The 18300-nt window shown below is 41.6% G+C and overlaps 1 protein-coding gene across 1 annotated transcript in view; it reads right to left on the bottom strand.

The window, feature by feature from the left end:
* The window catches only part of LOC138670273 (sphingosine-1-phosphate transporter SPNS2), a 169725-nt gene that overhangs the window by 25529 nt on the left and 125896 nt on the right, over window positions 1-18300 (bottom strand). The window contains exons 5-8 of the mRNA XM_069757466.1: window positions 16956-17022; window positions 11480-11610; window positions 9741-9893; window positions 8349-8538 (exon numbers count right to left, since the gene is read on the bottom strand). Of these exons, the coding sequence (XP_069613567.1) occupies window positions 8349-8538; window positions 9741-9893; window positions 11480-11610; window positions 16956-17022 (541 nt within the window). The remainder of the gene's footprint in view (window positions 1-8348; window positions 8539-9740; window positions 9894-11479; window positions 11611-16955; window positions 17023-18300) is intronic.

Raw genomic sequence — 18300 nt, forward strand, 5'->3', positions numbered from 1 at the left:
GAGAAGGGGCATATTCGCCCGTCATCGTCGCCATTGGGAGCAGGGTTCTTTTTTGTAGCCAAGAAGGATGGTTCGCTGAGACCTTGTATAGATTACCGCCTTCTAAATAAGATCACGGTTAAATTTCAGTACCCCATGCCGCTGCTATCTGATTTGTTTGCTCGGATTAAGGGGGCTAGTTGGTTCACCAAGATAGATCTTCGTGGTGCGTATAATCTTGTGCGTATTAAGCGAGGCGATGAGTGGAAAACTGCATTTAATACGCCCGAGGGCCATTTTGAGTATCTAGTAATGCCATTCGGACTTGCCAATGCTCCATCAGTGTTTCAGTCCTTTATGCATGACATCTTCCGAGAGTACCTGGATAAATTCCTGATTGTGTACTTAGATGACATTTTGATCTTCTCGGATGATTGGGAGTCTCATGTGAAGCAGGTCAGAACGGTGTTTCAGGTCCTGCGTGCTAATTCTTTGTTTGTGAAGGGATCAAAGTGTCTCTTTGGTGTTCAGAAGGTTTAATTTTTGGGGCTCATCTTTTCCCCTTCTACTATCGAGATGGATCCTGTTAAGGTCCAAGCCATCCATAATTGGACTCAGCCGACATCTCTGAAAAGTCTGCAAAAGTTCCTGGGCTTTGCTAATTTTTATCGTCGCTTCATCTGCAATTTTTCTAGTATTGCTAAACCATTGACCGATTTGACCAAGAAAGGTGCTGATTTGGTCAATTGGTCTTCTGCTGCGGTGGAAGCTTTTCAAGAGTTGAAGCGTCGTTTTTCTTCTGCCCCTGTGTTGTGTCAACCAGATGTTTCGCTTCCGTTCCAGGTCGAGGTTGATGCTTCTGAGATTGGAGCAGGGGCTGTTTTGTCGCAGAGAAGTTCTGATTGCTCGGTGATGAAACCATGCGCCTTCTTTTCCAGGAAGTTTTCGCCTGCTGAGCGAAATTATGATGTGGGCAATCGAGAGTTGCTGGCCATGAAGTGGGCATTCGAGGAGTGGCGTCATTGGCTTGAAGGAGCTAAGCATCGCGTGGTGGTCTTGACTGATCATAAGAACTTGACTTATCTCGAGTCCGCCAAGCGGTTGAATCCTAGACAAGCTCGTTGGTCATTGTTTTTTGCCCGTTTTGACTTTGTGATTTCATACCTTCCGGGCTCTAAAAATGTGAAGGCGGATGCTCTGTCTAGGAGTTTTGTGCCCGACTCTCCGGGTGTATCTGAGCCGGCGGGTATCCTCAAAGAGGGAGTAATTGTGTCTGCCATCTCCCCTGATTTGCGGCGGGTGCTGCAAAAATTTCAGGCTAATAAACCTGATCGTTGCCCAGCGGAGAAACTGTTTGTCCCTGATAGGTGGACGAATAAAGTTATCTCTGAGGTTCATTGTTCGGTGTTGGCTGGTCATCCTGGAATCTTTGGTACCAGAGAGTTAGTGGCTAGATCCTTTTGGTGGCCATCTCTGTCGCGGGATGTGCGTGCTTTTGTGCAGTCCTGTGGGATTTCTGCTCGGGCTAAGCCCTGCTGTTCTCGTGCCAGTGGGTTGCTTTTGCCCTTGCCGGTCCCGAAGAGGCCTTGGACACATATCTCTATGGATTTTATTTCAGATCTTCCCGTCTCTCAAAAGATGTCAGTCATTTGGGTGGTCTGTGATCGCTTCTCTAAGATGGTCCATTTGGTACCCTTGTCTAAATTGCCTTCCTCCTCTGATTTGGTGCCATTGTTTTTCCAGCATGCGGTTCGTTTACATGGCATTCCAGAGAATATCGTTTCTGACAGAGGTTCCCAGTTTGTTTCAAGGTTTTGGCGAGCCTTTTGTGGTAGGATGGGCATTGACTTGTCTTTTTCCTCGGCTTTCCATCCTCAGACTAATGGCCAGACCGAACGAACCAATCAGACCTTGGAAACATATCTGAGATGCTTTGTTTCTGCTGATCAGGATGACTGGGTGTCCTTTTTGCCTTTGGCTGAGTTCGCCCTTAATAATCGGGCCAGCTCGGCTACCTTGGTTTCACCGTTTTTCTGCAACTCTGGGTTCTATCCTCGTTTCTCTTCAGGGCAGGTTGAGTCTTCGGACTGTCCTGGTGTGGATACTGTGGTGGACAGGTTGCAGCAGATTTGGACTCATGTAGTGGACAATTTGACTTTGTCCCAGGAGAAGGCTCAACGTTTCGCTAATCGCAGACGCTGTGTGGGTCCCCGACTTCGGGTTGGGGACTTGGTTTGGTTATCTTCTCGTCATATTCCTATGAAGGTTTCCTCTCCTAAGTTTAAACCTCGTTTTATTGGTCCGTATAGGATTTCTGAGGTTCTTAATCCTGTGTCTTTTCGTCTGACCCTTCCAGATTCATTTTCCATACATAACGTATTCCATAGGTCATTGTTGCGGAGATACGTGGCACCTATGGTTCCATCTGTTAATCCGCCTGCCCCGGTTTTGGTGGAGGGGGAGTTGGAGTATATTGTGGAGAAGATTTTGGATTCTCGTGTTTCAAGGCGGAAACTCCAGTATCTGGTTAAGTGGAAGGGTTATGCTCAGGAAGATAATTCCTGGGTCTTTGCCTCTGATGTCCATGCTCCCGATCTTGTTCGTGCCTTTCATATGGCTCATCCTGGTCCTCCTGGGAGCTCTGGTGAGGGTTCGGTGACCCCTCCTCAAGGGGGGGGTACGGTTGTGAATTCTGTGGCAGAGCTCCCTCATGTGGTCACAAGTGGTACTTCGGCTGGTTCTCTCTGTGAGCTTCCGTTGGTGGAGGAAAGTGGTACTGTGGCTTCTGAGTTTCCGTCCTCAGGTGATGTGGTGAAGTCGTTAGTTGCTTCTCTATTTAACTCCACCTAGTGCTTTGATCCTGGCTTCCAGTCAATGTTCTAGTATTGGACCTGTTTCCTCCTGGATCGTTCCTGTGGCCTGCTGCTCTGCATAGCTAAGTTCCTCTTTGCTATTTGTTTGCTGTTTTTTTCTGTCCAGCTTGTCAATTTGTTTTTTACTGCTTGCTGGAAGCTCTGGGACGCAGAGGGTGTACCTCCGTGCCGTTAGTTCGGTACGGAGGGTCTTTTTGCCCCCTTTGCGTGGTTTTTGTAGGGTTTTGTGTTGACCGCAAAGTTACCTTTCCTATCCTCGCTCTGTTCAGAAAGTTGGGCCTCACTTTGCTAAATCTATTTCATCTCTACGTTTGTCTTTTCATCTTAACTCACAGTCATTATATGTGGGGGGCTGCCTTTTCCTTTGGGGTATTTCTCTGAGGCAAGGTAGGCTTATTTTCTATCTTCAGGCTAGCTAGTTTCTCAGGCCGTGCCGAGTTGCATAGGCAGCGTTAGGCGCAATCCACGGCTGCCTTTAGTGTGGTTGGAGAGGATTAGGGATTGCAGTCAACAGAGTTCCCACGTCTCAGAGCTCGTTCTTGTTTTTTGGGTTATTGCCAGGTCACTGTATGTGCGCTGACCTCTATGTCCATTGTGGTACTGAATTACCTTTCATAACACAAAGCCAACAGACATTTCACTATACACTTCCTTCTAGATCTGTCCTCTGTCCTCAACAATCAACCACTCTCTCTTACCCTTGCCCTCTCCTGGATCTCCTCATACCTCTCTAACTGCACATTTAGCGTCTCCCACTCCTATACTACTTCTTCATCCCATCCGCTCTCTCTTACTCTTCTCCATCTATACCTTTGGCCAATGACAAGAGATCTACTTCTTTGGCCCAGACATCACTTCTCTGCTGTCCAGAATCCCAGAGTGTATTTTAGCTCTATCCTCCTTCACCCCTCACTTCTGAAACTCAACATTGACAAAACTGAACTCATCAGCTTTCCTCCAGCTCACCTATTTTCCCCATCTGATCTGTCTATCACAATAAATGACATCAAGGTTTCCCCTGTATCTAAAGTTCGCTGCCTATGCGAAACCCTTGACTCTGCCTTGTCCTTCAAACCATACATCCAAGTTCTTGCCACATCTTGCCGCCTCCAACTCAAAAATATTTCCAGAACCTATCCTTTCCTCAACCATCAATCTACTAAAATAATAGTGTATGTCCTCATCATCTCTTGCCTACTGCAATATCCTCTTCTGTGGCCTTCCTGCTAATTCTCTCACATCTCTCTAGTCTGTCCTTAACTCTGCTGCTCCACTAATCCACCTCTCTCCTCGCTACTCCCCTCTGCAAATCCCTTTATTGGCTCCCACTGACTTACAAAGCTGTCCATAATCTGTCTCCCCATATATCTCTGAACTAATCTCCCACTATGTAATTTCTGGTCATCCTAATATATGCTTCTCTTCCACGCTCATACGTTCCTCACCCAATCGACTGCAAGACGTCTCGAGGGTATCCCCCATCCTCTAGAATTCTGTGCGCCAACGCATCCAAAAATCCCTACATTTGGAACTTTGAAGCAGAACTTGGAAACCCATCTCTTCAGAACAGTTTACAGGCTGCAATGACCCTGTTGCCACCTCATCATTATCAGAGCTGCCGTCTTACCAACACCAGAGGTGCTGAAACCGCCGAACCTACTGTCTCCTTCCCCATTATGCTGTGGAATGTAAGGCCACAATGGCAGTGTCCTCACCCCTCTATACCTGTCTGTCACTATTAGTTTGTTCATTTCAATTTCTGCTTAGATTCTGAACAGCTGGAAAGCCACAGTTCGTAGCTCTATTCTTACCTATTAATATAAGTCTAATGTTAAAGGGAATCAGTCATATTAAAATTGGTGGCAAAATATCTGATGGCAAAATATAGCACAGCAGCAGGAGTTGATCAGATTAATATGCTTTTTTGTGGCATAGAAGTTCAGTAAACCTTACAAACCAAGGATCTCAGTGCAGAAATTGCAAGCTTGAGTCTAGAGGGCGGACCTACCAGTGATTGACAGTCTTCCCTGTAGACTGTGTATGCAGAGATAACTGTCAATCACTGAATAGGACCGACCTCTGGACTCCTATACATAGAAACACCAGGGACTTCAATGAATAAAATACAGGTTCTACTGAATCATTTTCAACAAATCCATATATCAGTCTGCTCGGTTTCGACTTCTCTATAACATGCTTAATGCTGTCCACAGATTGGACTGTATGTACAGCGCAACGTTTTTCCTTCAAGAAAGGAGCTTGGGGTAAATACATAATTTCAGTATCTATTACTATAACTATATTTTATAAATATATTTGAGGAGTTATGAAGTCAACTTTGCAAGTAAGAGATATAACCTAAGATTAGTCCTTTCACCCTGCTGTTGGTGTATGGTGACATTGAGGTTTGTATATTATATGGATACAAGGAAAGAGTGCTTTTGATGTACTATAGTCTTGCATTGACATGGTTAATGAGAAGAATACAAAGCCACCCATCCCACCGCCTGCGCATTTAGTAAGACCGTCTTTCCAGTTATTGTTTTGTTCTGCTCACTATTTGTATTCTTGCTCTGGTCCTATTGTGTTTCTAGTCTTTGAAGAGCATTATGGTTGTGTGCTGAATGAGTCTACTCCATTCTGCCTTCGCTGCTCACTGGCTCTTCTACAATAAGCAATGCTAACAGTTATATATTATATTCATTTATTCTTGATTATAGCTTTCTAAAAAACTGGAAATAGGTGCTGTCAAACAAACACACTTTAAAGGGAGTCTATTACTATGACAGAACCTACTTTTTTTTTTCTTGTTTAGAGGTATTTAGCAGAACTGTCCCACCCAAAGTAAGGATCAGGGAGAGGGAATTAAGCTTGCTGTATTTGCTAATGAGTATATGTAGCAAAATCAGTAAGCCCTACTCTTATAAGGGGACTAATTTACATGTAAAGGAAATGCAGCTTAAGAAAGAGGAAAGGGTTCTTTACTGTAAGTGGCGCCAAATTCCAGAGTGCTCTACCAATGTTTGATTAAAGAATTTAATGAGGTCCAGACCTTTAGTTATAACTAACGGTATTGAGGAGGAGAATAAATAAGGAGGTGATTGATGTAGAACTGATGTAGGGAAATATTTGACTGCTAGGTGGGACCTAAATTCCACAACTAGCAACATTCAAGGGGTTTTGCTTTGTCTTCCTCTGGACCAAACAGCTCAGCCCAAGGCAGGATGAACTTGATGACCTTTTGCCTTTTCAAGTATAATGGGTATGATAATACGTATCACCAATAGATTTCCAGCACAGCTGTCCATTTTTTTTTCTGGGGGCTTGCTGAATTATTAGCAGGTTTGTGTTTTATAACTAGCTGGATACCTACATTTCTGCCTTAATCATGAATTCTTGTTCCTCTGAGTAATTCTGCAGTGATTTTTTTTCCTAAACGGACCTGCCGAGTTGTCACAAATCAAAGTTTAGTGCTTTTTAAGTGTCCCCCATACAAACATTTTCCAGCTTCCCTCCAAAATATAGAGATCTATTGCTAACATAAAATCATTGCTGTCCTCTTTTCCCCTAGAATAACAGCTACGTAAAAACCACGTGTACATGTACAATGCATTTACTTTTCCAATTTTACAGTATTACGTTTTCTGGGGAAAATAAACCTGCATTGGCAAGTATGCCGTGGTGTTAAAAGCCTTGTGAATTCCAGCTACATTTTTAGAATACACTAGATGCTGAATGGTGTCTAAAATCACCAGGAACAGGCAGTTTATCATTCGAGCTTGGTTAGAGAGTTCTAACATATAGGTGAAATTATTGTATTATCTTGAAAACCCATATGTAGGTTTCCGTAATGACTCTATTTAGCGGTCTATGAGCTTTAGCATATGTCATATATTGTGCGGTAATATATTGCTGTAGTGACTGTTCCACCACATATGTATGGATTACCAAAGTTTAAAGAGTTTGTCAGGTTTGGACAACTTCTCATAATATGGACCCACAAATCAAAAGCAGGTTGAAAAAGTATTGCTGCTTGGAGACAAACCAGGATGTTTTTTATTGAAAATCTATGCCAATATTCATTTGCCATGCATTGGCAAAGCAGGGTGCTAACTTAAGTAAAGCCATGGCATTCTAATTATTCAGTAATTGCCCTGTAGTCCTCCTCAGACACAGCAATGATAAAAGCCCCTTTAATACCATCTGGTTCATTTTAGAGTGGAAACCTTTTAAATACAATCAGAAGAATTTCACTAATCAAACTAGTGATATGGTAATATAGGTGCCACTCATACACTTTCAGGCTAATTTGCATTTAGCTTCAAAGCTTGATTTTTATCTCTGGCACATAGAATGACTGTAAGGCAGGTATGAGTTTCATTGTCGTTCTATGACCAATACTGCCATACTACTAGGTTGATTGATTAAAAAAAAATGTCCTGCCACCCAGTATTGTGGAGTCAAAGTCGTGAAGTCGGAGTCTGTGTCAATTTTGGTTTACTTGGAGTTGGCATAGCATGAACTGACTCAGACTCCTAAAATATATAATACATTGGGTACAGTAGTTCAATGCAGTATGTACTGTAATTTTCATAATAATTTGGGAAAATTATGAAATGTCCTATAAATGTCTGTTCTGTTCCTGATCTCAGGATCTCTGTTTTAAGTTGAGATAAATCTATGCTGCACTTTATGTTCATGCTCAGTAGTAAAGCTCTTCCTCCACAGATGAAAGGAAAAAGGCACTGGGAAGGAATGCCTGCACTCATCTCAGAACTGATAGAGTGAACAGGAAAACAGGATTAAGGCAAGTTAAATAGCTTGTATCAATGGTGATGAAAGCCTGATGGTACCTTTTTATTACAGTAAATGTATCACTTTGGCATGAGCCATGTATGAGGGAGCAGAAGTAAGGGAAATTAAGGAGTTGGAGTGGGAAGTTTGGCTTACCGACTCCACAACCCTCCTGCTACTTTAACTTAAAGAATTTGGCCAATATCTAGAGCAGTATAGAAATATAAGTAACTGCTAAATGATAGTAAAATGAATACAAATATAAAATGTATAAATTATATAAAATTTATAGTGTAGATATGAAAACTATACATTTCCAAAATAATATATGTCACACAAATGCAGCACTAACATGGCTGCTAGCCAAAATCAAACCTTGTAAATTTAGATAAAAACTTGGATTAAAAAAAAAATGAATTAATGCTATTTTATCACACAGTACTCTAGAACTGGAATTACGAATAGCGCATGTAAGACTACAAGAATACACTATCTGCCTCAGGAAGGAGGGGTACGAAAGAAGCAATAGTGACTGAGTGGGTGGCAATAAGTTTTTTCACAGGAGTGTAACAATTTCAGATCATGTGCAATCTGGATACCAGCTGAGCGGCACAGAAGGCTTGTTTCAGCCTCACTGGGCAGGAATTATTTAGAACCACAGAAAGGCACAGGAGAAAAGATTTCCTTAGTAAAGTGACTTACATATGCAGCTACGATGCTGCTCTTGGCAGCAACGAAGACTAAGCAAATGAAGATCGCCGATCCCAGCATGCCCACGGCACAGACAAGTGGGTCAGCACGTTGAGTTTTCAACCGACACCATTTAGTAGCTCCCGCCCCTGTTATCACTCCGAGAAAGCCGGTGATGCAGGTGATTGCTCCAAAAATCAAACTGTTAAAAAGAGATAGAAAGGCTTGTTATATGGACAAGTGGTACAGTAGTGTCAAAACTATAAGCGTCTCCTAGTTACAGGGCTTCTCTTTTCACAGTGGGGAGTTTAATATTAAGAAATTCTAAAAAAAGTTATTGAACATCCCTGATCTTAAGGTGTATCCTAGTGGCCAGTAGTCCCTAATAAAAAATGAATCCAGGGGAAATAGTCATGTAAATTAAGTCAATATCCATTCATTCATGATGTCCATTGTATTCAAGAGGCACCCTGCAGTCCTCCTACCAAGTGCCACACTTGTATGCGGCTTTATGCTTTAACATAGGAGGTTTCAGATTTTCTATATTAAATGAGAGTACTTGTTGCAGAGAAAAGAGAAATATTACAGAAGTATTCCAGAAATACGTAAGTGGATAACAGTTGTAAATAAATGCAGAACCTTAGTACAGGAGTTGAGCGAATATGTTCGGGTTCCCTCTTATTCGGCAAGCTATAGCGCTTACCGAATAAGCTGCAGAGGGAACCTGGCTTCCTAGATCGCGCTGGCTGATCAGCTGATTGGCGCCGCAGCTGCACGTGTCGCAGCTGTGTCAGTGTCACAGCCGCGACGCCGATCAGCTGATCGACCGGTGCGATCCAGGAAGCCGGGTTCCATCTGCAGCTTATTCGGTAAGCGCTATAGCTTGCCGAATAAGAGGGAACCCAAACATACTTGCTCAACTCTACTTAGTACCTCTAGGTTAAGTTCCCATAATGAGTTTTTGGTGAGATTTTGACACTGTATAAAAAAAACGCAATGTCTGACGGTTCCAGCAAAGTGGTTGGGATGAATACAAATTTTGTGCCCATTGTGCTTCATTATTATGTACAAAGTGAACTGCGGTGTGTTTCAAATTTGCAAAATGTAAATTTTTCTAGCAAATACGCCGCGTGTTATGTGCGGATTTTCTTCATACACTTGCATTAGATGCAGAAAATCCAAATGCAAAAAAAATGCATACTCGTCTTTAGCGCTTTTAGGCTGTGGAAATGCACTTAAGTGTAATACGTGCTATTTAAGTGACATGACATTCCAAGGATTCAAAGATGGCAGCATTAAAAACGCGTGGGACATAATTGGTACAAAAAATCTGCCACATGAAAAACTCACCATGTACTCATCACGGGAATATAGCCTTGAGAAGTGTACAAATTGATAAAATACCTGTCTTTGGTGCTGCAGGGTCCAAAGTTACACGGCTCCACTGTTTTCTGTACGACCTGAGCTCTATACAGATAGAGGGGGATCCACATACCGAGAGCCCCAGTGGCAAATGACACTGTAGATGTTGCCAATGACGAGAAGACATAACTGCGACTGGTAAAATGAATAGAAAATGCACAAATTAAGTGCCGCAGGCCAGATGTGACCGAAAATTGGTTTAGCTTCTTTTTCTGTATTTAATGAGGTTTCTGCCAGTTTTTTGGAATTTCCTCATATTATATAATAATGTTGTGCGGCCTCTGTGTTCTAGTCTGTGCACAAGAGAACTTGATTTCTCATTGTCATGTCTGTGCAAATGTGATCACTGTCTTGTAAGAAAACATATACCCAATATGTGCAAAGATACGACATATTGGCAAGCACAATTCAAGGTGTTTATAGGAAAGTAAATCGTGTATTTGTTAACAATAATATCCCATAAAATAAATATTTGTACAATTATTGTCAGAAATATCGCCCTTATCATGTACTCTTCCAAAAGGAAGTCTAAGAGTAGAATAACATTCCGCAATCATAGCAAATTGTGTAGACAAAGTCCGCTCACCTGGATGGACGTGAGGAGCTTCTGAGCTTCTATCACCTCGCTCGGATCTGAGCCAGAGCAGCTACAGCATAGACTTTTGGAAGAGGAAGAGAAAGATCCAGCGAGGAAGGAGCTTGAAATCTCGAGTATAAAATGTAGCATTTATTATGCACTTTAAAAAAAAACCTCAAGGACATTGACAGTGGTGCATCCCAAGGTTATAAGACCTACACATTTCAACTCCACGTCTTATTCATGGTCTAAGATGTGGAGTAAAACATGGAGTCGAAATGTGTAGGTCTTATAACCTTGGGATGCACCACTGTTAATTTAATTCAGGTTTTTATTTTATTTTATAAAAGTGCATAATAAATGATAAGTTTTATACTCAAGATTTAAAGCTCCTTCCTTGCTGGATCTTGCTCTTCCTCTTCCAATTCTGCAATCATGACGCATAAACACACATGTAGTGCACTCAGTCTAGCACACATCATACTAACCATATCTTGATGCAGAGTACTGTAACTTGACATTTAAAGTAAACCTGTCAGCACAATTTTTTTTAATGCAAAGTAAAGAAATCTGCTTTGTGGTTCTTCTGTAATCACCATGTGAAGTTTTCTGCTAATTAGATTTCGGTGCACGGGGCCGGCCTATACCCGGGGTCTTCTCCTCACGGTCTGTGATTCCCTGGCCCCTCCGCCTGCCTCCGGTCTGTGAATGATCTGCCTCCTCTGTATGAAATCTCAGCAGTGACCTGTCATTCATAGAGCGGAGGGAGGCAGATGGGCTGGAGAATCAGACAGGGCGGAGAAGATCCTGTGTACAGTCCGCCCCCCCCCCCTCCCCGTGCACCAAAATCTAATCAGCAGAAAACTTCAAATGGTGATTAGAGAACAACCAGATGGATTTAATCACCAAAGGTATCAATGAAATGAGTATTACAGAACTATAATAACCATTACTTTACATTACAAAATTGTGCTGACCGGTTCTCCTTAAAGCACACGCCATTGAACAAGTGAGTTAGTTGCAGAGGGATATTCTGTCTTGGGAAAGCATATATAGTGTTGTACAGATGAAGTGTGGCACTGATCGTGGCATTCATGCAATCTTGGTTTTCCCTTTATGGCAGTTAGATCTTCATGTTACTTACTTCTTGACCAGAGCTTTCATATCTCGGAACCAAGAACTCCGTGCCTTTAGTTGTTCTGTGTGTCCTCTCTTAGCCGCTGGTACGAATATCAGTATTAGCGTTCCAGTTATCATACCAAGCACTGGGGAGACCTGACGAGACATTAAATATATTAATATATAAACATAGTTCACACTTGATATTAAACTACAGCAAAAAAAGACATTCAATGTCATTAGATTAGAGAATTCTATTAAATAGGAGACACTGCTGGAAGGTTGTGATCAGAGTCATTAGTAAGCCTCGGTACTTAGCATTTATTTAATCCTAATGAGCCTCAGAGACGATGCCTCAAGCATCTAGGCTTCAGTCTGCTGCCTTCAGGAGAAATATAATACATCGTGATGTTCTAATAAACCAGTAGTAGGAAAGATTACAAAATCACGTATTTTGGTTTAAAAAAAAATAAAAGAGACTAAGAGAAGAAAATGTGTTCTAATAGTAAAGTTATCTTTACTCTTCTATTCAAACCCTGTGTCCTGCATCATGCTTGTGATGTCCATCTTTCATGCGACCACTGCAGCCAATCACTGGTCCTATCAGCGGTGATGCTAGCATGAACGATCACAAATGATGGACTCGATGCCAGTGCTGCAGCACAGTCAGATACCAGCAAATAGTAATGGTTATTTTATTTATTTGAACACATTTCCTGCTCTCAGCATTTCTATTATTACATAAAACCCATTTAAAATGGTGTCATCAGGGTATGGTCCATGGTCTGGTCATAGTTCTCCACCTTTTCAGTGGACTATTCTTACGTTCCTTGAAACATATGACATGTGTAACTATGGATTTGTCTTCTTTTTATACTTTACACTAGTAAAAAATGTTCAATGGTATTGCCCTGTGACACATTACAAAAGCATTTGTGTAGAAGTAATTATCGTTGTACACATTTGATAGAACAGCCAAATATCTTTTATAATGAAGCTTAGTATATCCAAGCCGCACCTCTTCCCTAATTACCGTATATATAAATTTGTACAGGAACGCACAGAAGACCACCCAAAATATTAAACAATAAGAAACTGGAAAGAAATATTCTCTATTTTTGGCTGTTCGGTAAGGACAGAAATATACCTTTATTATAGCTACAATTCCCTAGTTACTGACTGGATATGCCAAAGTTTTAGAGCGAGAGAGCCAGAGGTGAAGAAGCAATGCTTCCTGTTTTAAGCCTTAAAACCAGATTTATGATCAAACAAGCAATGCTTGCACTTAGATGAAAAAGAAAGGAAGTGTGAAGTATATGGGGTCAGTGCTAAAGCTATGGAAACCAGCTTTGTTGTTATTTTTTTCCCTTAAAACAGGAAAGAGACTTTGTTATAATCCTAGACTGCAAAATGTGGTGTAAAGTTGGGAATGAACCGTTAAGATGCTGCTGCTGATTAGATAACTAATAATGCAACTGCATGGATCGGCTTTCTCGCTAAGCACAAAGCTCTCCGTATTTCACTGTGAAGGGCCTGCATCAATATTCATTGATCATGATTCTTATCCCTCTTTACAAGTATATTAGGGCATTCAGTTTTAAGAATTTACCCTAGCACAACGAGAGGAGTAGATTTGTTCTTGGGTCACACTAATATGATGATTTCTACTCATGTTGGAACCATAACAGCTCTGATCTGTACTCAAATACTGAATATTGACTAAAAGTGTGGTCTAATTTCCATCTGTGTTCCATTATTTTTGACAGCAAGAACACTACTGAAGCTATGCTAACGGTGACATAAAAAATATTGGAATTCCTGAAGAGTGAACAAAGCCAAAAGGTAGCCTTGCAATTAGTTCAATGTTAACTAAATGCACAGATTTTCGCTGTACCAGCTAATTATCTAATGTGTACTGGTCTCAACTTTCTCGCTATGGCAAAAGTTGGAAGAAAGCAAGATTAGTTATTTTAACAGGGCATCAGCAAAAATGGTTGACAGCATGTTCAGTACAGACCAAAAGTTTGGACACACCTTGGACAACACCACAACTGATGGTCCCAACCCCATTTATAAGGCAAGAAATCCCACTTCTTAAACCTGACACGGCACACCTGTGAATTATAAACCATTCCCGGTGACTACCTCTTGAAGCTCATCAAGAGAATGCCAAGAGTGTGCAAAGCAGTCATCAAAGCAAAACTTTGAAGAACCTAGAATATAAGACATAATTTCAGTTGTTTCACACTTTTTTGTTAAGTATATAATTCCACATGTGTTAGTTCATAGTTTTGATGCCTTCAGTGTGAATTTACAATTTTCATAGTCATGAAAATACAGAAAAAATCTTTAAATGAGAAGGTGTGTCCAAACTTTTGGTCTGTACTGTATGTGTCACCAAGGTGGCTGGCCTCAGTGATGTAAATCCCGGGAAGTGTGCAACAGTAACACTAGGTTACGGAGTAGTTGGTTTAAGTGTATTCTGGGTCCAGAATTTAGGAGAGACCAAAAGAGATAGAGTGGGAAAAGGTTGCTCTCATACTCCACTTTGGGTTTTACAAGCTGAATTAAAGGCAGCTGAGACTTCAAAGAGTGAGTTGTGCTGGAGCTAACCATGGGTATATTTCTTGATGAAAGAGCTTAAAACTAGAGATAAGGGTCAGGGCTTACTTGGCAAGCTATAGCGCTTACCAAATAAGCTGTAGAGGGAACCCGGATACCTGGAGCGTGCCAGCTGATCTGTTTGGCTCTGCAGCTGCATGTTTCGCGGCTGTGTGACACATGCATGGAGAGATCAACAAACAGGTTCTCCATGCATGTGTTGTGACTGTCACACAGCCGCGACACATGCAGCTGCGGAGCCGAAAAGCTGATCAGCCGGAGCGATCCAGGAAGCCGGGTTCCTTCTGCAGCTTATTTGGTAAGCACTATAGCCTCAGGTCAGTTTTAGCATTTAGTGAACCTAGCAAAAAAGCCAAACAAAAAACAAGTGTGGGATTGCACTTTTTTTTGCAATTTCACCACACTTGGAATTTTTTTACCCGTTTTCTAGTACAAGACATGATAAATCCAATGGTGTCTTTCAAAAGTACAACTCGTCCCGCAAAAACCAAGCCCTCACATGACCATATTGACAGAAAGAAAAAAAAATATGGCTCAGGGAAGGAGGGTAGCGAAAAACGAAAAAGGGCTCCGTCATGAAGGGGTTAATTAGTAAAAACTTGCTGACAGATTCACTTTAAGAATATATGCACATTCAGCCATATTACGGTATCTATAAAGTGTATGACTAGCTTTAGAGAAAGCCCTGAATTAGAGTTTTATTCCAAAAATGTAACATTTCCTATCCACTGCTAAACACAATAATACAACATAAAAAGTTTTATCTTCTGAAGCACTGCCATTACGTTTTTATTCATGTAATAAGTAGAGATGCATGTAATGTAGTGTGAGTACAGTAATATACTCACCTACAGCTGCTCTCTCCGGCGTCCAGGGCCGTTCTGCTCCTCTTCTCAGTGATGTCACCACAATTGTGACCAACCGGCTCAGTATGCCAGAAGTCTTTTACTGTGTAAATCTATGGAGTCTTGTTCGGGCGCTCTATAGACTTACACTGTAGAAGCCACTTCCAGGTCACAGAGCACAGCAAGACCCGGAGAGCTTAAAGGGAGTCTGTCACCCCAAACATCGTATAGGAGATAAGGCCACCAGCATCAGGGGCTTATCTACAGCATTCTGTAATGCTGTAGATAAGCCCCCAATATAACCTGTTTTTCTTACCTTTCAGGGTACATTATACTCACCCAGGGGCGGTCCCGCTGCGGTCCGGTCCAATGGGCGTCGCAGTCAAGGTCAGGCGCCTCCCATCTTCATACGATCACATCCTCTTCTTGTCTTCCTCCCGCGGCTCCGGTGCAGGTGTTCTTTGTCTGCCCTGTTGAGGGCAGAGCAAAGTACTTCAGTGCGCAGGCGCCGGGAAAGGTCAGAGAGGCCCGGCACCTGCGCACTGCAGTACTTTGCTCTGCTCTCAACAGGGCAGACAAAGTACGCCTAAGCCGGAGCCGCGGCAGGAAGATAAGAAGAGGGTGTGATCGTATGAAGACAGGTGGCCCTGGCCCGGACCGCGACGCCCATCGGACAGGACCGCAGCGGGACCGCCCCTGGGTGACTATAATATAACCTGTTTTTCTTACCTTTCAGGTTACATCCGGGGGCTTATCTACAGCATTACAGAATGCTTATGCCGGTGGCCTTTTCTCATATACGATTTTTGGGGTGACAGGCTCCCTTTAAGAGCGATGATGTCACTGAGAAGAGGAGCAGAACGGTTCTGGACACCAGAGACAGCAGCGGTAGGTGAGTATATTACTACACTCACACTACATTACATGTACATACACACACAAGGAATGTAAAAAAAAACATAATGAGACTGCTTCTTTAAAGAAAGCAGCAGGTGAATGTGGATGAGCACTGTGTAGTTATTCTGTCAGTCAGACAAAGGATTCTTCAGCATTGTCAGCTTTATATCTACACGTCTGGATTAGATGTTCAGAGCTTGATATGCAATGATTTGCCTATTATATAACATGTCAGCTTTTATCACTTGCAGTCACTTCTAACAGAGCAACAAACGCTGTTTGGTCTAAACCCACAAAGCTAAAAAAAAATAAAAAAATATAAAATGAATTTTATATACATTATATATTTATTTAAAAAAATAAATGGAATTGCTTACAAATCTATATTGTTTCTGTCTAGGGAATCTCCCTGCCCCACCATGTAGTATGTACATCTGTTCTACTATTCTGTAGAAGTCTACATAGAAATAGCAGATGGGGCATTCAGTTTTGATACCAAGGATGTGAAAATAGAAAAAAACCCATAAGGGGGCAAAAAAAAAAAATCTAATTAGTATGGTCTTCTAGGCTTGAGAAACGCTCACACCTTGGGCTGAATCATCATAGAATCCCCTATGGGCTATTAAACCACCATATTTTTTTTATACTATATCGAGGATCGGTCTGTGCCTGGAAGGTCTGGCACCTATTTATCAACTACTGCTTGCTGCTGCTTTTCTATTTTTTTTTTATATCTAGTATTGGCTTCTAGATATAAAGTTTTTGGGGATTATCCGGTTTTCGTGATAAGGGTTGAACGCTTAACAATAAAATAGAGAATTTGGGAAATTACTAGACGTTTTTCTGTAGTCAGCCATATTTTTTACTGTACGTGAAAATAGGAGTAAGAATCAAGGAATACAACTAAATATTATGCTAAACTAATTCATCCTTCCCTCCATATACAAGTCTTTGTAGTAGTAGCAGTTTTGGGATTTGAAGGTTCTTTGCCAATTTGTTGGTTTCCTAAGACTGAGAAACGTCCAATGGCCGCAGCAGAAGATGCCCCACTACTGTTTTAGACAGTAAATGCATATTAATTTATCTTTCAGAATTAATACAATATCTGATTAGAACAAACTAATGCTAATACTTTACCCTCAGTGCCCAGCGCCAGTCCCCTGCCACCTGCTTGACACTTGAACCAGTGATGTATCCTAAGCCACTGTAGGGAGAAAGGCAGAATTAGAAAATCTACAAAATTTATGTATACCAAGACTTTAAACAATTTAGAACTTAAAATAGTTGTGTAATTTATTCATACTTTAAGGAAAGTGCTAAGGATATTTTGTTGCACTTAATATATAACTATTATACGTTCTTCTCCTTTGTTTGTAGCATAGACTTCCTCAAAGACTGTACTTGTTTTCAAAATGGCTGCTAAAGGATGGACATGTGACTAGACCTGCCCAGTAGCCTCCTCCAATTAAAAAAATACATCCTACCATGTGCAGTGTTTTTCTATTGGAGGAGACTGATGGACCGGCCTGGTCACATGACTCTCCACCACCAGCAGCGGCCATTGTAAGGTCAGGAGAGCTATGTGGAAGGCTGCACTGACAAGTACAGAAGGAACACCTGTAATTCTTAGTAAGGGCCACAAACGTGTCCTACACATTCAATACAATTAAAAAAAGTGGGCAACCCTTTTAATAATAGATATACAGACTACATGATTATGTGAAGCAGCTTTGTATAGATTTACTATTTTCAGCCTATATAAGAAAAATCCTTGAATTATTTCTTAATAGCTAACCATTTATGTAAAAAGCCAATATGCATTTTTAGTTTGCAACGCCAGAATAAGGACTTGAAAACACATGTAGCAGGTATTTATGGTGACAAGTGGTAGACTACTAATGTACTGCGTTATTTGTGAGGAAATGATCTCAGGGTGCCACTTTATTATAGGAAATGGCCAACAGGAACCTTGCTGCCACCCAGTCTGGGGTCTAAGGCCGGGATCACACATGCGAGAAATACGGCAGAGTCTTGCATGTTAATACCCGGCAGGCACTGCCGCCGTTATTCAGGAGCGGAACGTGTGGCTGCATGTATTGATATGCGGTCGCACTCTCCGCTCCTGAGTGACGGCGGCAGTGCCGGGTATTAACATGCAAGACTCTGCCGTATTTCTCGCATGTGTGATCCCGGCCTTAGAGTGCGAAAGTCAGATATCCTGGGGGCACTCCATGCTGGTTTATGGAAGTCCGGGGCAAGTGATAACACTGTAACCTATGTTAATATATAGCTTTTCTTGTTCTGGTCACTGAAAAATTGTTTGTTCACTGCTAAAAAAGAAGCTCAAAATTGTATCAAGCATCTGTCACTTGGGATTGAAGAAGACTCTAGTAAAGTCCACTATACCAATACAAATTACCTAATGTCAAGGAACAAGATCAACAGCTGTAGCCATGTTCACATGCAGAGTTTTTTGCAGCAT

This window comes from Ranitomeya imitator, chromosome 3 (assembly GCF_032444005.1).
Source record: "Ranitomeya imitator isolate aRanImi1 chromosome 3, aRanImi1.pri, whole genome shotgun sequence".
Taxonomy (NCBI): Eukaryota; Metazoa; Chordata; class Amphibia; order Anura; family Dendrobatidae; genus Ranitomeya; species Ranitomeya imitator.